The 23,697-nt window shown below is 33.9% G+C and overlaps 3 protein-coding genes across 4 annotated transcripts; 2 read left to right on the top strand and 1 right to left on the bottom strand.

Moving 5' to 3' along the window:
• Positions 1–2,600: 2,600 nt before the first annotated feature.
• LOC131643398 (F-box protein SKIP22-like) lies at positions 2,601–4,371 on the top strand. The gene has a single exon (XM_058913616.1). The coding sequence runs from the start codon at positions 2,728–2,730 to the stop codon at positions 4,063–4,065; it is 1,338 nt and encodes a 445-aa protein (XP_058769599.1). The 5' UTR covers positions 2,601–2,727; the 3' UTR covers positions 4,066–4,371.
• Positions 4,372–11,570: 7,199 nt separating this feature from the next.
• LOC131643399 (tubulin alpha chain) lies at positions 11,571–14,009 on the top strand. Its single transcript, XM_058913617.1, has 4 exons — positions 11,571–11,786; positions 12,361–12,595; positions 12,691–13,061; positions 13,162–14,009. The coding sequence occupies exons 1-4, from the start codon at positions 11,694–11,696 to the stop codon at positions 13,813–13,815; spliced, it is 1,353 nt and encodes a 450-aa protein (XP_058769600.1). The 5' UTR covers positions 11,571–11,693; the 3' UTR covers positions 13,816–14,009.
• An 887-nt stretch (positions 14,010–14,896) lies between these two features.
• Positions 14,897–17,610, bottom strand: LOC131611101 (amino acid permease 6-like). Of its 2 annotated transcripts, none has more exons than XM_058883228.1 (6): positions 17,455–17,610; positions 17,146–17,370; positions 16,257–16,350; positions 15,938–16,152; positions 15,721–15,854; positions 14,897–15,634 (listed from the first exon to the last, which is right to left on the bottom strand). In XM_058883228.1, the coding sequence occupies exons 1-6, from the start codon at positions 17,504–17,506 to the stop codon at positions 15,005–15,007; spliced, it is 1,350 nt and encodes a 449-aa protein (XP_058739211.1). In that variant the 5' UTR covers positions 17,507–17,610; the 3' UTR covers positions 14,897–15,004. The 2 variants fall into 2 exon arrangements, with proteins under 2 accessions (XP_058739211.1, XP_058739204.1); XM_058883221.1 differs by having other exon boundaries at positions 16,257–16,353.
• Between the last annotated feature and the right edge of the window lie 6,087 nt (positions 17,611–23,697).

A 23,697-nucleotide genomic window follows, 5' to 3' on the forward strand; every position in this document is an offset into this window, starting at 1 on the left:
ACAAGGCTCCTGGGGGTGATAGTTATACAACCAAGTTTTTCAAGGCTACATGGAATACTACTAAACATAATGTATGCTCAGCTGTAAAGGATTTCTTTGAGAAGAAACGTCTCCACCCTGCCTTTAATTGTGCTTTAGTAACCTTGATTCCCAAGACACCTGAGGCAAAAAACATGAAGAACTTGAGGCCTATAGCTTGTTGCACTACTGTATACAAGCTTATCTCTAAGATTCTCACTAGAAAAACTTAGTTAGTGCATTTACAAGGTTATTCATGATAGCCAATCTGCTTTTATACCAGGGAAAGTTATCTATGACAACATTATTCTGGCCCATGAGCTGCTAAGAGGATATGGTAGGAAACACATCTCCTCTAGATGTGCAATTCATATGGATATTCAAAAGACCTACGACACTGTATAGTGGCAAGCCTTGGAGGATATTATGAGAGAATTGAGTTTTCCCTCTACCTTTATTGGTTGGATTATGCTGTGTGCCAAAACTATGTCTTATAGATATGTGATTAATGGTCAGCCTAGCCCTAGCATACAAGCAAAACGTGGCCTAAGAAAAGGGGATCCTATCTCACTCCCTTTATTTGTATTGATAATGGAGTACTTACATTGGAGCTTAAGGAAATTACAACACATGCCTGGTTTTAATTTTCATCCCAAATGTGAAAAGTTAGGTATTACTAATATTTGTTTTGTTGATGATTTAATGTTGTTTTCTATAGGAGATCCTACTTCTGTTTAGGTTATGATGAATAAACCTCAGCTTTTCTCTGAAGCTACAGAACTTTGTGCTAGTCCCACTAAGTGCAAAGTTTATTGTGGAGGAGTTCCTGATTCAATTCGGCAACATATGCTTCAAATCACTGGGTTTTCTGCTGGAATCATTCCTTTCAAATACCTGGGGGTCCCTCTTTCTAGCAGGAAGTTGACTATACATCACTGCAGGCCTCTAGTTGATAGAATTTTGTCTAAGATACGGGAATAGACAACTAAGCTTTTAAGCTATGCAGGCAGATATCAATTGATTAGAAGTGTCTTATTTGGAGTTACTTCTTATTGGACGAATGTGTTCCCAATGTCAAAAGGTGTGATCAAGCATATTGAAGCTATTTGTAGGAATTTTCTGTGGAAAGGTAGTGCTGACACCACCAAAAAGGCACCACTAGCTTGGGATTCTATGTGTAATTCTAGGGGAGATGGGGGCCTGAACATTACTTCCTTAAAAGAGTTAAATATTGCTACAATGGGGAAGCTCTTTTGGAACATTCAAGCTAAGGCTGATAAACTGTGGGTCAAGTGGGTTAATGCATACTACTTAAAACAACATAGAGCCTGTTTGGATTAGCGGTGGCTTCTATGAAATCACGGTGGATTTCCACGTTTTCACAGAAGCTGCCTTTTATAGCTTCTCAAAAATCACGGTAGGGTCATGTTGAGACGTGCGTTTGTCTGTTGAAAAGCTAAACCAAACACACTCATAATGCAATGGAATGGCAGTGCAAAAAGTGTTATTGGATTTTGGCTAATGTTTTTAAATGCTGGGACAAAATTAAAGAAACTGATGCTTGGGTAGCTGTTCTCTAAACTGGGAGATACAGGCCCGCAACTGTTTATAAGGAGCTTAGTGGAGATAGAGGGCATGTGCCTTGGAAGCATATGCTTTATCAGAATTATGCAAAGCCTCGGGCCAGGTTCATTCTTTGGCTAAGTTTGTTGGGACGATTGAACACCAAAGAAATGTTGCTGAAGCATGGGAATGTGATTGATGTGGGTTGTATCTTCTGCAAGAAAGAAGAAACTCTTCACCATTTGTTGTTTGAGTGTCATATAACCAAACAAATATGGCGTAGGGTGTTACAGAACATTGAATATGACAGAAATCCAGTGGGCTGGACTCAAGAGAGGTTATGGTTGATTGTTGAAACTAGGAGAAAGGGCTGACATAAGGATATGCTGAAAATTGCTATTGCTGAAAGTGTCTATGGTATTTGGAGGCATCGTAATGATGTGATATTCAACCATGCTCCTGTGGAAACTCAAATTTGGAAGATAATCACTCATGATATTTTTATTAGTAGTAGTTTTCATAAGTCTATTAGGAATTATGTTAATATTGGAACAATGAGTATCTCTATTGGATGCATAATGCATTACCTGGATCTTTGGATCGGTTGTATGTCATTGTTTTTTGGTAATAATATTATCTTTATTCTATTAAAAAAAAGGGTTAAATATATTTTTGGTCCCTCTAAATATAGCGGTTTTCAACTTTAGTCCCTATAAATATTTTCTTCAAAGAATAATCCTCTTAAAAATTTTAATTTTAACTTTTTGTCCCTCATGGTAAAATCGTAGCTAAACGGTGTCTAATTCAGTCGCTAAATAAAAAACGGTCGCTAAAATCGTCGCTAAATTGCAAGAGAGACGAAAAGTTAAAATTAAAATTTTTAAGAGGTCATTCTTTTAAAAAAAATTTAGAGGGACTAAAGTTAAAAACTTTTATATTTAGAGGGATAAAAAAATTATTTAACAAAAAAAATATAATAAGTAGATAAGTTGAAGTAGAAGTAGAAGACTGAATTATTTTATAGCCTTTGTGATTCAACCGACTCATTTCCATTTCTAATCATAAAAACAGAGTAGGAGCATCTAACAAAAATCCAGACAAAGAATTTACCCAAAAACACAAAATCCAAATCAACTCAAGAACACCATGAAACTCAGACTCAGATCTTTCGAATCCAAAGAAACCCTAAAAATCGAAGTTCCCGATCCATGTTCTCTTCAACAACTCAAATCCACAATTTCCACCATCCTCTCTTCTCCTTCCTCTTCCTCTCTTCATCTTTCCCTCAATCGAAAAGACGAAATCAACCCTCCCTCTCCCACCGATTCCCTCCACTCACTCGGCATCGCCACCGGCGACCTCATCTTCTACACTTTCAACCCCACCGCCTTCTCCTCTCAAACCCTTCCCCACAAACCCGCCCCACAACAACAATCCCCTCCAATTCCCTTGGAAAAGCCCGCAGAAGTGCAAACCCTAGAAATGGTGGATGCGTCCGATGAACCCGCGGAGTTGGTGGAGAAGAACAATTCCGAACCTGATTTCGTGAAAACGATTCTTAAAGAAGCGCATGGCGATGATGTTAGCGATTTCAAGCTATTGGTGTTTGCAGTTCATGCTTTTATTCTCGAATCTGGGTTTGTTCGCGTTGATGGAGTTTCGAGTAAGGGTAAGGGGAAGGAGATTGGTGACGTGTCTTCTTCTTCTTCAATGATATCTTTGAGGTATACACTTCCTGAAATTGTGTCCAAAGGTTTATCTCATGCTGTGAATTTAAAAATTCAAACTTTAGGTAATTTTGTGAATGTTTATGGATCTTTGTTGGATGACGTTGGTGCTAGGGTTCATAGGGTTTATTTAGATAAATTTAGGTTTGCTAAACCTTTAAAATTGATGCTAGCAAATTCTGAACCTAATGGTAGTGCTAGTGTTGGTGTTAGTGTTGATGTTAATGATGGTGGTGACGATGAAGCTTTTGAATTGTGGAAGATAGTGAAAGATAAGCTTGCATTGCCACTTTTGATTGATCTTTGTGATAAAGCTGGATTGGAGCTTCCGCCTTGTTTTATGCGACTTCCCATGGAGCTTAAGCTTTTGATATTTGAGTATCTTTCGGGTGATGATTTGGCTAAAGTGTGTTGCACTTGTTCGGAGATGTCGTACCTTGCGTCGAATGATGAGTTATGGAGGAAAAAGTTTGAAGAGGAGTTTGGAGATAGGATGAATGGTATGAAGTTTTTTAAGAACTTGTTTGCGCATTATCGGGCAATGAAGAAGAAATCAGAACAACCGCCACTACCTTTTCGAAATCCTCGGTATGGTATTATGAGATACTTTCAAAGGAGAAGAGGTCCTCATCCTTTTGGAGTGCCTCCAATTTGGGGTGGGGAGTATGATCTGCAGCCAAATTTTGGTCTGAATCTTCCCCCTACATACACACCGAGGCGAACTTTCTTTCCTCCATGTCATCTGGGAGAATTTTAAAGAATAATCCAATGAGTCGAAGTGCAGGACTATATCCTTGTACCGAAACAACTTTGCTAGAGTGAATACATGATAAATAGCTGGTTGTGAAGGATGTAATAAGATTTATAAGATGTTATTCCTTTTGATTATATATTTTGAATAGAATCCATGTATGTATGGTGTTAGGATTTCTCAATGTGTTTGGTTCCAATGTTTAGGTTAAAACCAATTTCTGTTCAGCATAAGAGCATGTAAATGATGATGTTTTAGAACAATTTTTACCTATAATGCAAATGGAACCATATGTTTTTGCTGTTTTGATAATTCATTGTTACTGAGCTTTTTCTCGGGATATGTTTTTTCTGTTTACAAGCTGTTATATTATACGAACTATTAAACATAAATAACCATAGGAGATTAGGGCTATTTTTGGATTGACGGAATAGAATAAGGTTATGTTCCATTATTTGAATTGATAAAAAGATGGTGGATTGACGGAATGGAATAAGGTTATGTTCCATCATTTGAATTGATAAAAAGAGGGTGGAATGAAGCTTAACATGATGAATGCATTCCTTCTTATTCTGTAACTTTTCACAATTTTCTTACCCTCTATTTGGAGAATGAGAAAATGATTTTGCTCCATCTTAGAATATCCAAACAATGGATTGGAACCTTTGGGCCATTCCACTCCGCCCTTTTTCATTCCACCCTATTAGTTATAAAATATCGTAACATAGCCTAATAGATCTGAGAAACAATGGATTGGAACCTTAGATCTGAGAAACAATGGATTGGAACCTTTGGGCCGTTCCACTCCGCCCTTTTTCATTCCACCCTGTTAGTTATAAAATATCGTAACATAGCCTAATAGATCCGAGAAGGGTTAACACGAGGTTATAGGAATCACATTCCTACATGGAACTACATTTTGCAGCTTTCTTTCTTTCTTTTTTCCGTCATTGGGGAGCACCTCTTTCTTTTTTCCGCCATTGGGGAGCACCTGAAATGGCCAAACAAGCATTTAGCATCTCCCATTAGAATGCATACTTTTATTCATTTTGTTTTATCGTATGGTGTATGCTTGAATTGGTAACGTAGAAACTTGGTGAATGATGGATGTGGTTTTGGTGTTTCTTTGCATAATGCAGTACGGGTTGTAAGCTTGGCATGATCAAAGTTAACCTCTGCAGTGTTTTGTTTAAGCAACAAAAAGGATTATTCTATAAAATACTCATGGCAGCACGAGATATGCTGGACAAGAGCTACACAAATTTGATTGGCACTCCAAACACCCCTTACAACAAATGGTCTACTTATGCAAAAATAACAATCAAATAACAGATACTAACACCTTATCTCTGCTGTGTTATTCTTTATCATTAGCCTAGTTTTGCTTTTCCAATTGGATAGACAAACCACTCTCCAAATATCGAACCGTTATGACAATGTCAATCGCAATACCATCGGGAAGACACAAGCTCATTGTCATAATATAAAATGTTTGAGCTTTAAAAAAATGAATTTTTTCTTTGTATTTTTTAAAATAGATTTTTTAAAATTATTTTTTAAAACGTTCCAAGCTTTTTTATATTCATTTTTTATAAATTGAAACACTAATTTTGACATCCTATAACATAAACATATATTATTGAAGAGCAAAACTTAGTCAAAATTGCGATTTTTCAAAAAAGTACTATTTCAAAAATAATTTTAATGAAAATCTATTTGAAATAGCTTTAAAATTAAGTGATTTTCTAAAATTTTGATATTCAAATTTTTTTCCATAAATATATGAAATACTTAAAATCACATTTTATAAATAACTATCCAAACCAAAATTTTATTTGAAACTGTATAAAAAATTTATTTGTAAATTTTTTTACACACAATTATGTAATACTATAAAAATCATTTTAAAAAAAAAAGTCAAAATAAACGGGACCATAATTGACAATTTTAAACAAATTAAAAAAATTATATAAATTAAAAGAGAAAAGTATTTTTGTTATTTTTTCCCCATATATTAGTATATTGAATCAAGAGTAATGCTAAAAGTATTAGATGAAAAAATAATTAATATTATATTTGTTCTGAATTGGTCACAAGACCTACATATTTAAGTTCTAAAATTAAGCTTTACAAAATAAATTTTACAAATAAAAGCACAAAGAGATAAATACAAGCTACTAGAGCTTAGAGTATATATTAGAGGTCAAAGTATGCAATTTTGACCTCTTACCAAAATTTCACAATTAAATTCAACCTGAGACGTCAGATCAAGTGGAAGCGGTTATAACTGCCCTCTCTATATAAAACTCTTCATGCACCAATATTTAGGTACTCTAATCATTCATACACTCATACTACTTCTAATTTATTCATTGACACTCATTCACAGACTCATACTACTAATTCATTGAATAGAATTGGACGTTGGAAATTTTACCATGTAGGTTCATCCGTTTTGCCATATCGAAAGCACATTCCACCGCAACCGAGTTCTACTTCACTTTGTCATCAACTATTTATGGTTTCTAAACAAAACAATAGCTAACATTGTTTATGGAAATCAACGTCTGGTTTTTGCAAAATTTCACCAAAAACCATTATTGCTTTATCGCAACTTGGTAAGTCTATTATCCTCTTCACCTCTTTTGATTCAGAAATCAAAATTTTGAAACAATAGTAACACCGAGAGCCACTTGGTTAATGGTAAAACCGTTAGTCTGAAAATTCTAGCTGGAGAAAAGTCAATGAAGAATGTTGATAGCCACGTTGAAAAAATGCTAAGTGTCAAGAAGTATCGACTAAAAAAGCTTCGACTGACCACCACATAAACTAAAATAATTCGAATAGCATGATGAGTATGGTTTGGAAGAATCTCAAGAACAAATCCATAAGATTTGAATCACTTTCTCTTCAAAACATGTTCAAAGACTCGAAGAGATATTTTGACAGTATGGTTGGATTCGAGGGTGTCACCAGTTTGTACGAGACTTAGTATATTTTCTAAGTCTAAGAGTCAGTTGAGTAAATTAATGTTTTGAAAAAATGCTATAGAACTGAATCAAATATTCTTGAAAGTAGTTAGGAAGTTTGGAGCAGTTATAAATACACTCATCAGCATGATACTTGATTTCTCAGCAGTTATAAATATAATTACCCTCTTTTTTATTTTCACAAAGGGGGAGAATTATACTTTCAGGGTGATGGTATATTTTCTATCTAACTCTGGGAGAATTCTATACTCCAAAAATATATTGGTTTTGTAGCCACCTCTCCTGAAAGATGCATTGTCATCATTATAAAGGGGGAGAATGTAGAATCTTGTTTTGTAGGTAATATGACATCTACTTTTGATGATGACAACCACCATGATGATAAATTTGATGATAAATATGATAAGTCAAGCTTGATCAATTAAGCGATTAAAGATACAAACCTAAGTATTATGGTTTGATAAAATTGACTATTCAACGATGGAAAATTAAATAGAAATAATCTAAAGCGTCGTATCAAGAGATCTAAAACAGTATAAACATAAAAGAGCAGCACATGGTAAAATCTTGTAGAAAACAAGTAATATCATAATTTATTAAGGGAGTGATCATATGTAAAGCAAATGAGTTTCTGTTAAAGTACAAGGCTAAAACACACACAAGCACTAAAACCTTTTTTTCAAAATGATTTATCAAAACAAAACACTTTGAAAAATATTTGGAAGTTGTATCAGATGAATTAAGAGCAGTCGAATATCGAAGGATCAAGTCCCTCTTGGATTAGTCGATGGGATTAGTCCCTCTTGGATTAGTCGGTTGCAAGGCCGGATACCAAGATTTCCACACAAAAAAGAGAGAAGTCGAATAAGCTATAGGCAAAAATTTAGGAAGTTGATAAGGGGGTGCGGTGAGAAGTGGAGAAATTGACGAAGAAGGAAAAAGTTGAAGTGAAGGACGATGAGCCATTAATGGATATCATTGAGATTGCAAGGAAATGAAGAAATGAAGGAGTGTGATTGGGTGCAAATAAGAATGGAAATAATTAATAAGCTAAGGAAGATGAAGAAGGTGATGATAATGTTGTCAAATGGAATGCCACACATGCAAAAATGGACACCGTTGGTGGGAAATAGATGGAAATGGTATATATTACACTATTTGAAGAAATAAGGGATCAAATTGTTTTTTTTTAAGTTGAGGAGACCATAATATATCCTTAGGTATAGATAAGGGACAAAAATAGTATTTAGACAATACTTCCAGTGGAAGCCCAACAATGTATTACTCCGTAGGACGACAAGGATTCTTAAGCTCCATGGTGGATGCCAATTATATCGGATAAAATTATAACATGGGAGATAGAGCCCGCTCACATTGGGAATGAGAGGCTCTGTGTGTTTTTTCCCCTAAACATTGTGAATGATCCTCATCTCTAGGGGCGGGGTATTTATCGAAATTATTTAGGACTTGGTTGAGGGAAGTTGCTTTCGATCCACTACTAAAATAGGTAAGAAGTGGTCATTCTTCCCTTGATCATGAAGAAGCGGTTATCCCTTCTTGACTAACTATAAGTCAGTTGTTATAAGGACATGTCATTCCCACTATATGGACCGTGAACACAGGTTTATAGGGCCTAACTCATAAGGAGACTCATTAAACTATTTAAGGAGACATTATGTCGTATTATGGATAGTCTTAAGGGTGTTCAAAATCGAACGACCCAATAGAAAACCACAAAACCAAACCAAACTAAATCGAAACTGCAAAAAATCTCAAATAGTTCAGATGTATTTGGGTCATTCTTTAACGATTCGATTTGCGGTTTGTATTTTACAATCCAAACCAAATAGAATTAAGTCGCATCATGTTACAACCCAAACTTCACTTAACTTACAAACAACCCAAACTCAAACCTATTATGCCATAACTTTACGATTATGACTGATTTTTTCTTCCTCACGCTTAAGGTTTCAGTTTAAGTTTTCTCAAATCTCTCCTAGCGGTATCGTGCACTCTTCTCATCTTCTTTTCCAAGTGCATCTTGCATCTTCTTCTCTAGTCTTTCGTCTCTTATGTTCTTTCTTTTTCATCTTATTAATTATGGTAAAAACATGAGGATGGTAGTTTGGAAGAAACTCTAAAATCGTTGATGGAGATGCAACTCAACTATCTAATTTTGTTGAGATAAATAAGTGTGATGTAAAAATATTCACTGAGCCCAAATCATCTATATGTGACTCTACTATTATGGATATGGCAAGAGAGAAAAGTAAGAGAAAAAATGTGATGAGGATGTTAATCACTCTAATGAATTAAATGATGAATCTATCAAAGAGTATATACCTTGGAGATAATAGGTGAATGGTATTATGCTAAAAAAAAATCAATGATGTTACATTTCATATAAGAGTGACGCACTTATGACATTCAAAACACATGATATAGTAGACTCTGTAAAACATGATGAAGATCTAGTTGTGATTTCAGAAGAAGACACCATAATTGGTAGTAGTGCTAGGGGAATGAAAAGCTGAGATGAAATTTAAAAAGGATTATCTCAATGAAGATTTAGTTTGACACATGTTGAAGTTTGTAATATTTTAAAGACAATTGCCTAAGTCATTATTTTGTCGATGTAGTGCCATGAGTACTATTTTTTTAGTATTTTATCAGCCTAATGTTGCATATGTAAAACTATCAATGTTGCATCAACCTAGTGTTATATTTATAATGTCATGAATACAAGTTTTTATTGGTATTGTATCAGTCTAATATTATACTTGTAAAATTGTCAGTGTTGTATTTGTACTGTCATGAATACTAGTTTTTTTACTGAGTCATTTTAAGTTACGCATGTGTTATATGATAATGTTGTATGACATTGTCTCAAAGTTATAGTTTGTATTGTCGTGAGTGGATTAATGATATATAATTAAAGCAAATTATGGAGAAAATTAGGCCAAAATATGGAAAAATTAACGTTAAACTTTAGGCAAAAAAATTTAAACTATGACAAAATTTAAACAATATTTGGCTTGACTTTGGGCATAATAATGTCACAATTCAAAACAACTAACAATGGAATATTTACTATCAATTATGTTTTTGTCAACAATAAAATTTACCGGTGCAAAAGTCAGACATTGTCAAAGAACAATGACAATATACTATCAAAATTTAAAACAACTAATCACCAATTTCCATGAACAATAACCATCATTACATTTTGATGGATTCAATGAAAGATTACACTCATCAACAACATTACATTAACATTCTAAAGCACACGCTCCTCTAATAATTGCATTTTATTACAAAGTAGATGCTAAACATAAACTAAATTATAAAACATAACAATTTTAATATTTTGGCAAAAATCTCTGAATTGAATTTTCTCTGTAGTTTCTTGTTCTTCTTTTTTGAAACCTCACATAACTCCTTCAACAAATCCACAATTTAAAAATCATTCACCTTGCTCCCATCTTCCTTTCCAACATCATAAATATCTTTTACTTGTCTTATATCTTTATCCCATATAAATAAATCATATGTATCATTACCCTGAAAACAAAGGAAAACATATTTAAATATAATAAAAATCAAATATCACATACATAACAACCATCTACATATGTCGTACCTACCAAAATGGACATTTCTAAAAAAAACTTCCTTTGTTAGGCCCGTTGTTACAATAGTAAGAAACTATACGACTATGACTCCCACATAACCTTCCAAGTTGGCTTTTAATGAATGAAGAAGACATTGAAACAAGTGTGATTTTTGTTTATTTAGAAGAAAACATTGAAACAAGTTTGGTTCTCCATGGTGAGATGCTGGCCTAAGATGAAACGAAGATGTAGAAGATCAAATGGGTTACTTGAAGTCTGCGTGCAAGTTGCAAGAAATTTGAGTAAGAACAAATGAGTCAGAATACCATTCTATAAAGACGAAAAGTATGGATGAAAAACATTATAAAAATCGTTTGATTTTTTTAATGATTAAAATTAAATTATGATATATTTAGACGGACCTTTAACATTTTAAACCTTTTCTAATTTATTTATCGATTTTTTAAAATTAAATTATGGTATATTTAGGTAGGCCCCTAACTTAAAATTTGGATTTAGCTTAAATTTTGGAATCTAATATTTTCAATTTATAGATTTTTTAGTTTAAAAATTTAACTTAGTATTTTTGAAATTTTGAGTTTTAAATTGAAAAAGATGAAAGTATAATAGAGATGATGAAAGAAATTCAAAATTGAAGATAATCAATGCACAATAACTAAGTTCATTTTTTACTGTTATTACATTAATACACAGGCCTCGGGCGGCAAACGAATAAATTTTAAAAAACGAAAAAAAGTAACCACGGTTCCTAACTTTGGTTACTTCCAACAGAATACAACTCACCCATCACCCACCGCATTGGCCCTACCTAAACCAACCATAGTTAACCATAATGACAGCACAACAATCCAATCCATCTCCCTATAAATAAAACCCAAAATTTCAAATCATCCTCATATCAGATCCAGATCTAGAAGAAGGCGTCTTCATAAACGTCTTCGCACTTTCTCTCTTTTCTCTGCGTTCCATATAGTTTTCTCTTTCCATTTCCTTCGTTTTTTCATTACCGAAAATGAGAGAGTGCATCTCAGTTCACATCGGTCAGGCCGGTATTCAGGTCGGAAATGCTTGCTGGGAGCTTTACTGTCTCGAACACGGCATTGGTGTAAGTCTTCGTTACTAGCTTTTTATCGCTGCTTTCTCTCATTTTTGTTCAGATATGTGATACTTATTATGCGTATAGTCTTAGATTTTTTGAGCATTTTGTTTGTTCTAAATTGGTTAGTATTTGCTCAGATCTGAGTCAATTTGACCGTTATTTGATGATATCCGAGGAAATTTGTTCGTAAATTGTTCAGATCTGAGAAAATTTTACCGTTATTTGATGATATCTGAGGAAATGTGATCGTTAATTGATCAGATCTAAGGAAATTTGACCCTTTTTTGATTTTTTTTCCTTCATTTTCACTTAATTTTACCTGCATTGTTTCTTAAATTGACTATTGATATTTGATTTGTTGGATCTACTTTATTTTATTTGCTATTATTTGAATAGTTTATAGATCTGTATTCCCTGTGAGATTGCTGTTAATTTTACCTAATGGTTTTATTAGATCCGTTTATAAGGTTAATTAAACATAATTTTGCTTCTTAATTAGTTTTAATCTAGCTAGTTGTTATATATTAAGCTTTATAATGTTACAATTTCGTTTGAGTGACAATTGAATTTCTGTGCACAGCCTGATGGCCAAATGCCAAGTGACAAGACCGTTGGTGGAGGTGATGATGCTTTCAACACTTTCTTCAGCGAGACTGGTGCTGGAAAGCATGTTCCCCGTGCTGTATTTGTAGATCTGGAGCCGACTGTTATCGATGAGGTGAGGACTGGAACATATCGCCAGCTTTTTCACCCAGAGCAGCTCATCAGTGGAAAGGAAGATGCCGCCAACAACTTTGCCCGTGGTCATTATACCAGTATGTGTTAACCTAGAATATCTTCTCAATTCACATGTGAAGTTGTGTGTTAGAATATTGTTTAACGTTACGTATGTTATTTGTGCTACTTTCAGTTGGAAAAGAGATTGTTGATCTGTGCTTGGATCGCATCAGAAAGCTTGCTGACAACTGCACTGGTCTCCAAGGGTTTTTGGTTTTCAATGCTGTTGGTGGAGGAACTGGTTCTGGTCTTGGTTCTCTGCTCCTGGAACGTCTTTCTGTTGATTATGGAAAGAAGTCCAAGCTTGGATTCACCGTGTACCCATCACCTCAGGTTTCAACCTCTGTTGTTGAGCCATACAACAGTGTCCTCTCCACTCACTCCCTCTTGGAGCACACCGATGTTGCAGTTCTTTTGGACAATGAAGCTATCTATGACATTTGCAAGCGGTCCCTCGACATTGAGCGTCCTACCTACACCAACCTCAACCGTCTAATCTCCCAGGTAGATTTTGCTCTTAAGAAATTAGTTCAATTCCAATAGTTAAATACTGTGTTTTTATGAATTATTGTTGTGCTAATACTCTATTTTTGTTTGGGTTCAGGTGATTTCATCCTTGACCGCTTCTCTAAGGTTTGATGGTGCCCTCAATGTTGATGTGACTGAATTCCAAACTAACTTGGTCCCGTATCCTAGAATCCATTTCATGCTTTCTTCATATGCTCCTGTTATCTCAGCTGAGAAGGCTTATCACGAGCAGCTTTCAGTTGCTGAAATTACCAACAGTGCTTTTGAGCCATCATCCATGATGGCCAAGTGTGATCCTCGCCATGGAAAGTACATGGCTTGTTGTCTGATGTACCGTGGTGATGTTGTTCCCAAAGACGTGAACGCTGCTGTTGGAATGATCAAAACCAAGAGGACCATTCAGTTCGTTGATTGGTGCCCTACTGGTTTCAAGTGTGGTATTAACTACCAGCCACCAACTGTTGTTCCTGGAGGTGACCTTGCTAAGGTTCAAAGAGCTGTTTGCATGATTTCAAACTCCACCAGTGTAGCCGAGGTGTTTGGTCGCATTGATCACAAGTTTGATCTCATGTATGCCAAACGTGCTTTTGTTCACTGGTATGTGGGTGAGGGTATGGAAGAAGGTGAATTTTCTGAGGCTCGTGAGGATCTTGCTGCTCTGGAAAAGGATTATGAAGAAGTTGGTGCTGAATCTGGTGAGGGTGATGATGAAGATTTGGGCGATTACTAGAATCTATTTCAGATTCTTGTTTCCATGGTTTTTTTACTTATCTGTCATCAATGTGCGGGTGTACTTTTGGATGCACTGTATTCTTTCTCGGTTGTTTTTTAAATATATGATGTTCTAGACCTTAAAATGTTATCTACCTTTCAATGACATTATCTCTTAAGTAATTGGAAGCTATTGTATTAAATTTTTAGATCCTTCGTTGTGTTAAATTATTCCATTGTTAAATTATTTTTTACACTAGACCTTTTTAAAGCTAATAATAAATTTAAATAATTGACTTTTGGAAACGGGTGTCAACTCAATATGCATAAATCAATGAAGAATTGCGTATGATTATCTAAGGACAAAAATATTTAGTGTGAAGATCCGTTTTAGTCATTCACAAAAGTTTACTTTTGAACCGTGACTAGAATGTCACTAAAAATTCATTTTAGTCTCTCACAAAAAAGGGAGATCTCAAATTAGTCCTTAAGAAAAGAAGTAAAGTATTTATACCAGAAACTGGGTTACCTAGTTGTGAGACATCATAATCTGATCATTGAATTTGAGTCATCAGATTCTGGTCTTTCATAATTTGAGTCTCAAGCTTCTCTTCATATGTTCCTATCTGAGTCACAGCCCGGTAATGATCCTAAACTTGAACATATATTAGTATGACTAATTGTTCATTAAATACTTTGTTATCATCACAGGGAAATGAAATAAACCAATTTCACTTCCCATATCTCTTAAAAGTGGGAGTTAAAATGTAAATTGTTAAAAGTGGGAGTTCAAATGTAAATTGTTGCTCCTAGTGCCCTGAACTCTTCAAATATGGTGTCCCATATCTCTTAAAGTGGGAGTTCAAATGTAAGTCGTTAAGTTCTTCATCGGTTAGAAATGAATAAAATATCGAATATTTATAAAGTAATTTACTCCATGTCAATATATCTCTTAAGAGTTAAGGGCGTTTAACTCATGATATTACCGACGTTCTTCGAACTCTGAGGAAAAAAATTACATGGTAAATTTTATTTATTTATTTATTTATCATATCCGTTTTTTTTATTATAAGTCGTTTAGATACTTTCATACGAATTAATAAGAGTTAAGTGGACATTTTTATTAATAATAATCTTATAACTGTTTTCAACAAAGTTTCTTACAATGTGATACTCTTATAACTGATTTAGAACTTCGATGAACTTAGTTATTTAGTAAGCTCTGAGATGATTCCTTGAATTGATGCAATAACCCCCATGAGAGCAACAATCAAGCATAGTCCAATTATGAGTTTCAAGCCAATCCATTTAAGAGAATACTTTGGCACTTTAACTCGTGTTATGTGCATCTCTATTGGAAAGTACACAGTCAAGGGAAAGAACGATAGAGCTCCTATCAAACCCACAATGTTGTTGAAGAATGGCAATATCATAGCAACCAATGTTGTGAATACCACATATGTTGACCTCCATATCACCCTGAACACATTCATTCTCCATGTACCAACCAAAGGAATTCTTACATTATATTCTCTTGTCAAGAATTTACTCTCCGGCCAACGCCTACCGACCCAACTTTCCACAATCGAAAATATAGGTTGTGCGAAAACCTGGTAAGCTCCGACTAGATGAATAATGATGAAAAGATTACCAATGTCGATTAACCAAAACGGTTCGTAAAAACCAAATCCAGTTAAAAAGTTTCCTGGTGCGCTGTTCCCGAATGCCGCATAACCTATAAGACCACATGACCCATAAAGGATTGTGCTGCTTGCGATTCCAATAATGGATGCTATTTTCATGGTTTGATTTTCTGGTGGACTTGGTTTTAATGTGTCCTATATAGAAAGAAAAAAATTTGAACTATTAGTGTTGTAAAGTTGAGAAATTGTGCACATTGTTTTGCCTAAAGCTATTTACTTGCCTCTATCTCAGCAATGACATTGCTGAAAGTGTATGCAAAGGCTATGTTTGCAATTGCTTGAAAGGTATTCCACACCTTCTTTGTCACTGCGACTTTCGCTCCTGTAAGGCCTGTTTCGATATGGTGTCCTTTTTCTATAAATGTCGAAAACAAAACAAATTATTCACATATTAGTTAGATTAAAACAAGACATATTTAACTAAAAGATTTGCCTGACCTGCAACTTGGGCTATGGAGAGTCCAATGCCTATGAAAGAATAGCCAAAAGACATGATTGCAGCAAGAATAGAGAGCCATGAAAGGTCATGGAAATTTGGGATTTGGCTTAGAAAAATCTGTGAAACTCCAAAGATGGCCATGAATTGATTACTGGATACATCACAGTGTGCTTGGTGGCCAAACTTATGAAAGCAATTTGATTGTTTCATTGCCCTGGTTCATAAACAAGCAAGTAAATATATAATTAGTATTACTATCATATTAAAATATTTCATAATTATCAAATAAGCGTTAAAATAAGATTTATAGTTTCTTACACCATGCTTATGGCTGCTGTGAGAGTGTAACCAATTGTACAGCCAACAAGATTTGTGTACTGAGCGAATCCACAATACTTGTATTTAACTCCTCCTCCTGGGGGAAAAGAGATAGAAAGGTTACAATGCAACAATCAATTAAGAAAAATTAGTGTGTTTTTGTTTGGATCACTATTCTCTGCTGTCAATAATTAACGCTATTCACTATTGATCTAAATTTTAAATCAATAGTAAACTGTGTCAATAATTGATCATAGAGAATCTAAATTTAAAATTGTTTATTTTATATTTTTAATAAAGTGAATTTTATTTTAATTCTTAACTGTCTAATTTTGATCAAATAAATTAAACTAAACTTGAATGAATGATGAATGTGGAAAACTTAGGATTATAAAAATAATCTTAAATTTATCACAAAGTACTAATAATATCATCGGATTTATATTCGTATATGTAAACTATCAAGTAGTTAAATATACTTGTTAATTTATAGGGAAGGTAACTCATGTGCAGACTTTTTTGCTAACCTGGGCCACACTTCTCAATCGCTAACTCTTTTTGACGCCATCCCCTTGGAAATTAGAAGTGATTTTGTAAAGAATAGATTGGGGATGAGCTTTTTCCGATTTGTTACATTTTCAGAGGATTTGGTTTGGCCCCCTGTCCCTTTTGTGTATTACCTTTTCTTTTTAATATATTGGGCCTTATTAAAAAAAAAAATACTTGTTAATTTTACTCGAGGACTTTCATCCCTAACGTGTGTTTATACCAGTCCCATTTGTATAAAATTTGACACCATTAATATCTCTTGATTCTCAAGGTCGTGCATCAAAGATCAATAAGATCAAAGATTAATAAACATCAAATACTGAATTTTAAAATTAATTACCTAGAATAGTTTTGACCATCTTCATGTAGGTAGAGTTTCTATTGCTATCAGGATACCTATAGCAGTCAGCCATGAGAATGGAAGTGAGGAGAGTGATGAGTGAGAATATTATGAGAGCAGCAGTCCCTCCAATCCATCCCAATTGAGCAACAGCCCATGCCAATGACAGCACTCCAGATCCTATTGCAGTTGTCACTATGTGTGCGCTCGCAGTTAGCCATGTTCCTTCATCAATTATAATCGTACAATTATCAATGTTATAATGACAAGAATAAAAAGAAATATTCATACAACAATTAAGATACAAACCAGTTCGCTTGATGTCACTGTCTTCTATGGAGAAGCTACTCTTTGGTGCCATGATTTTCTCTAGCTCTAGATTCTTTGAAATATATAAGATTCTTTATAATATAATTTAAGAAAGGTTTAACCAAAGTTAACTTTAATGCTATTAAACACTTTATACAGCTGGATTACTTAAGTGCTAAAATATGTTTATGTTACTTTAATTGTAATTTATATATGAGTTTAATAAATATGCATCGACATGACAATATAAAATAGTTTTATAAAGCGTGAGGTGGCTAAATAAATGGTCGTAATTAGTTGACAATGTAAAATTGATTTACGCATCACCCATTTTCTCTTTATATTTTTAAAAAAGTTATTTTCAAAGTATTGGAATTGAAAATTCAAACCTTTTTAATATATTTTTTTCATTTTAAACTATATACCATTAAAACATTGGTTAACAAAATATAATTTAAGCAAAATGATTTTAAATAGTGGAATGTATTTTTTTTTCAAAATATAACCATAAACATTTTACTTTAACATATATTTATTACCTTTTCTATAATTCTAATATATATATATATATATATATATATATATATATATATATATATATATATATATATATATATATATATATATATATATATATATATATATATATATATATATATATATATATATATATATATATATCACCATCGTCTATGGAAAGGCTTAACCAAAGTAGATGCATGTTCAATGGTGATATAAAATATTTCTGCTGGATTACTTTTATAAGACTAGATAATTAACCTAGTCGCAAGTGTGTCTAAATAAATAAATAAACAAGGTTAATTTATTTATAAATTTTTAATTTTTTTATAGTATTATATCTTTCTTAAAATAAAAATTCATAATTTTTAAATATAAAAAGAAAATTTATGTTAATTCGTAAATAAAAATTAATACCGTTTCTCGGGATTGACCATAGATAAATATTTCACATCAATTTAACTCAACTAACACATAATAGTTAAAAATATTTAAATTAATGAATGTTATAATTATTATTTTTAATTTATAAAAAAGAGTTATCATAAAATTCATTTTTAAAAATATTTTATTATTATTTTAAATCTATAATAAACAAGCCCTACATATATAGTTGTAATCTAATAACATTAACATATGTGAATAAATGTACTATTATTTATCTTCTAGAAACTTGTCTACTAAAATATTATTTAATATTATTAATATAAAATTATTACGTTTTTGAAATTATAATAGTTAAAAAAAATAGAGTTAAGTATATTTTTGGTCCCTATAAATATCTTAAATTTCATTTTTAGTCCATATAAAAAAATGTTATATTTCAGTCCCTACAAAATGTTTATGCATGCAGTTTTAGTGCCTGCTATTTTTAAAATTTTTGAAAAACTGTTTAATTATCCTTAAATTTTTTAATTTTCTAATAATTTTTCATACATTTTAGCAATACTATAAAATATTTTTTTATCAAATTATAGAATTTTTTAAAATGAGAATAATTAAATATGAATTTTTTAAATTTCAAAAGATAATGATAAAAGTTATGCAAATTTCGCTTACAAATCAATTTTTGAGTTCCTTTTTATAACGTTCTAAACTTCTTTGTAAAATAATCATTAAAATATACACATCGGTTTAACATCACGGACTAAAACTACATGCATAATAATTTTGTAGGGACAAAAACTTGTCATTTCTTTTAATAGGGACCAAAAATAAATTTTGGAAATTTTATAGGGATCAAAAACATACTTAACCCAAAAAAATATGCTTTGACTATTGGTTGATATTACAATTTTTCACGTGAAAAGTTATTCAAAAGTGTTATTCACTTATAATCTTTGAACCCTTATTGATTAAGCAAATAATAAGAGAGTTATAACTAATACTAATTTTTCTTCTTCTTCTTCTCTCTCTCTTTTTTGTGAAAATCTAATAGAGTTTCTTTGTGTTTGTTAAAGAAACTCAATCTTTCTCATAGTTTTGGTTTGTTCTTGACGACACTCTGTTACAGCAAACTAGTGCGCTAAGCATGGAGAAGAAGATGCCGACAACGAAGTATGAGATTGAAAATTTCACTGGTGTGAATGATTTCGATTTGTGGCGCTTGAAGATCTAAACCTTACTGGTTCAACAGGGTTTGCTATAAGTGTTGAAGGGAGTCGCAACCATCGATGATACGCTAAGGGAGAAGGAGAAAACAACGACGGTTGAAAAAGCCCACAATGCCATTGTATTGAACCTTGCTGATAAGGTTTTCCAACAGGTTTCAAAGGAGAAGACGGCGGCGGGCGTGTGGACGAAACTCAAAATTTTGTACATGACCAAATCGTTGGTAAATCTCCCCTATATAAAGGAAGCTCTGTATTCATTCATGACGAGTGAAGACAAAGTCTTGGATGAACAATTGGACATGTTCAACAAGCTAATTCTTGATCTTGAATATATCGATGTCAAGATCGATGATGAAGATCAAGCATTGTTGTTGCTATTGTTGTTGTGTGCTTTACCATGTTCTCATGATCACTTCAAAGAAAGTATCTTGTATGGATGAGATTCCTTAATATTTGAAGAAGTTCAATCTTCCTTGTACTCCAAGGACTTGAACAAGAGGAAGAATCATAAATCATCATCTGTTGGTGAAGGTTTGTCCATTAAGGAAAATTCTCAAAGAAAGACAGTAAGTTTGAAAAGAAAATCATTTTAAGAAGGAGGGTTGATCCGCTGTCGCACGCGGATCAAAAACGAGTTAATTTGTAAAACTGTAGTAACGACGGTAATGGTAACTCGAGTATCGTCTCTCAAGAATTCTTGAATTATTATTAACTAATAAAAAAACGAATTGGGGGGGGGGTTTAAGTTTCGGTTAAACAAAAAAACTGATTATGAAAAAATGATTATCAAATAAGCTGAAAAGTCGAATTACTGATCCGGTTCCTATCTATCATCGATTAAGCAATATTAATCTCCTAAGCGGATAATCTATTCCTATTCGACTACAAACTCAGTGACAAGCGCGAAAGAGTATTGTACGATGTATAATCCTAATATCCGAATTAAGCAAACGGAGTTAAGCCTTACGAATTAAGCAAACGTGATAAATCACACACGGTAACGAATTAAGCAAACGGTAACGTGATTATTTGTTAGGATCATACAATCAATCGAATTGAATCAAAATACTCTATGAAATTCGAATTAAGCAATCAACAACATAGAACAAAATTGAAAGGAATAAACACTAGATTAAAATTAAAATAATCTCAAGGTCGGAACCTGAATACAACAATTCGACAGGGAAGAATTAGTTCGCCATGGATCAATTCGTACAAGCTTGATTTTTTCGTGAACGGGATATGATTGCTACAGTACCGCGGCTTCTAACCTAAGGGACAATAGCACGACCCGTTTTACAATCCAACTGGGTCAAACATACGACCCATACCCAAAACTAATTGACCCAAAACTTAACTAAAACTAGTGCTGCAAATTCAACGAATTTTCTGGCCCTTCTACAGTCCGATTCTGACTTCAACTTCAACATAATAATTGTAGCTCTTTCTCTTAGCTTTCCGTCGATTATTAGAACGTCTCAATCGGACTCCTGAAACTCCAGTTATGATCGTTTCTGTGCAGACTGCTAAAGCTGAAAAATAAATGCGAAAATCAAATAACAGTAAAAATAAATTAAAATATAAAAACATAATAAAATAGAAAAATAAACAAACCAAACCATAGAAATGCCTAAGTACAAACATAAAGGAATGTGCATCAAAATGCACTGATCAAATTCCCCCACACTTGAACTTTTGCACTCCAAGCAAAATGAAAAGAAAGGAGAAATACATCAACAGTTACTCATCCTAGGCTACAAATCTTCTTCGGGTAAGTTTGCATCGACAGGTACTAATCTTGCACATGAAGGATATCGTAAGAACACGAACCACAAATATGCAGACATAAGCCTCCTAAATACACAAACCAATTCAAATCATATTATTATACCATAGCCTAACTTACTCATCCTTTTTGCTCTTTTTCATTCAGGTGCAATCACATTAAGCCCGTTATCTCCGCACACTTATAGCAGGACGACCGGTTAGTGACTCTGATCCTTTTGCACGGGGTTCCGGTACTTAAGTAGCATAACCCTTTGTTTACTCAGATGTAGTTGCGGGGGATCGGACCGTAATCCTCCCTACCAAGTTCAGCACCAGAAACCGCTGAACCAACTAACAAAGAGTTTTGAAAACTTTTTTTTTGAAGATTACACAACCGTTGGGTTAAGTGACCGGGTGAGGGTCACCAAACTTAGAAGGTGTATTCTCTTTTTCTTTTCTCTTTTTTTTTCTCTTTTTTTTTTCTTTTCGGAACATTCACTTATATTCATCGGCTTCCCTGCGTAAAGTGTGTGAGAGATGGTGCCGACATAATAACAAGAGCTGTCAGAGAATGAGAATTAAGGCTAAAACATAATAACAAATTCAAATCAATTTCCATATGCAGGAGACTTACGGTGTTAGAACGATACCGATCTTATGAATTTTTCTCAAGTCTCCGCAAACTCGACTCAAATCAGTCTATAGCCTAAAACTTTCAAGAAGATGCATTTTTTATTGGTTGAAATTGAATAAAATAAAATAAAAAACTAACAAACATAAATAAAACACACGATTTCCTCCCCCACACTTAAACTAAGCATTGCCCTCAATGAAAGGACATTACTAATAAAGTAGAGAGAAGGAAAGAAGGACTCCCTGATCAAGTTGCAGTGTAGTTAGGTGCTTCCAAAGAAAGCTCCTCTATGCTGACATCTTCAGGCACCGAGCTTCCATGGAATAACTTCACCCGCTGCCCGTTAACCTTGAAGACTTTGTCAGTACCTGCACTTTTTATTTCTACTGCACCATGAGGGAAAATATTAGTAACAACAAAGGGGCCAATCCATTTGGATCGAAGTTTCCCAGCCATAAGCTTAAGGCGGGAGTTAAACAATAAAACCTGTTGGCCCACAGAAAATTCCTTCCTAGAAATCATTTTATCATGGAAGTGCTTAGTTTTCTCTTTATAAATCTTAGAGCTTTCATAAGCCTCTAGTCTAAGCTCTTCCAACTGTTGCAATTGGAGTTTTCTTTCAATACCTGCTTGTTGCATCTCCAAATTACAACCTTTCACCGTCCAAAAAGCACGGTGTTCTATCTCAACAGGAAGATGGCATGCCTTACCAAAAACAAGTCGATAAGGAGACATCCCAATGGGTGTCTTGAAAGCTGTCCTTTGAGCCCAAAGTGCGTCTTCTAGACGACGGCTCCAGTCTTTCCTGTTTGGCTGCACCATTTTCTCTAAAACTTGTTTTATCTCCCTGTTTGAGATCTCAGCTTGTCCATTAGTCTGGGGGTGATATGCAGTAGAGACTCTGTGCACAACTCCATACTTCCGGAGTAAAGCTTCCATGGTGCCGTTACAGAAATGAGTGCCTTGGTCACTGATGATAGCTCGCGGTATTCCAAATCTGCAAAAGATATTAGACCTGACAAACTCTGCAACAACTTTAGAATCATTAGTCCTAGTGGGGATAGCTTCCACCCACTTTGAAACATAATCAACAGCAAGTAAAATGTAAAGGAAACCAAATGATACAGGAAAAGGACCCATGAAATCAATTCCCCATACATCAAATACCTCACAGAAAAGCATAGGCTGCTGAGGCATTTCACTCTTGCGAGTGATGTTTGTACCTGCTATCTAGCACTCTTTACAAGTGCGGTAAGTCTCGAAAGCATCCTTAAAAATAGTTGGCCAATAGAAACCTGAATCAAGGACTTTTCTCGCAGTCCTTTGAGGACCGAAGTGTCCACCGACTTGAGATGCATGAGAAAATTTCAAAATAGATTCAATCTCATTGTCGGGGACACATCTCCTGAATACCTGATCACTACCAAACTTCCATAGATATGGATCATCCCAAACATAATATTTGGCATCACTCTTGAGCTTGTGAACCTGTGATCTAGATGCACCTGTAGGAAAAACACCAGCAACAAGAAAATTAACAATGTCAGCAAACCAAGGTGTAATCCCATGCAAAAGAAACAACTGCTCATCAGGAAAGTCATCCTGAATAGGAAAAGACTCTTCATCTCTCTCTATCCTGCTCAAGTGGTCAACCACTAAGTTTTCAGCTCCACTTTTGTCTTTAATCTCGACATTAAATTCTTGGAGCAA

The sequence above is a fragment of the Vicia villosa genome, linkage group LG1 (genome assembly GCF_029867415.1).
Source record: "Vicia villosa cultivar HV-30 ecotype Madison, WI linkage group LG1, Vvil1.0, whole genome shotgun sequence".
Classification (NCBI taxonomy): Eukaryota; Viridiplantae; Streptophyta; class Magnoliopsida; order Fabales; family Fabaceae; genus Vicia; species Vicia villosa.

Coding starts and splice junctions, on each gene's coding strand:
- LOC131611101 (XM_058883221.1), bottom strand. CDS start 17,506: ATGGCACCAAAGAGTAGCTTCTCCATAGAAGACAGTGACATCAAGCGA. Junction 16,153..16,256: donor ACAGCAGCCATAAGCATGGT/GTAAGAAACTAT, acceptor TTTATGAACCAG/GGCAATGAAACAATCAAATT. Junction 15,855..15,937: donor CTCCATAGCCCAAGTTGCAG/GTCAGGCAAATC, acceptor CGACATTTATAG/AAAAAGGACACCATATCGAA.
- LOC131643398 (XM_058913616.1), top strand. CDS start 2,728: ATGAAACTCAGACTCAGATCTTTCGAATCCAAAGAAACCCTAAAAATC.
- LOC131643399 (XM_058913617.1), top strand. CDS start 11,694: ATGAGAGAGTGCATCTCAGTTCACATCGGTCAGGCCGGTATTCAGGTC. Junction 11,787..12,360: donor GTCTCGAACACGGCATTGGT/GTAAGTCTTCGT, acceptor TTCTGTGCACAG/CCTGATGGCCAAATGCCAAG. Junction 12,596..12,690: donor TGCCCGTGGTCATTATACCA/GTATGTGTTAAC, acceptor TGCTACTTTCAG/TTGGAAAAGAGATTGTTGAT.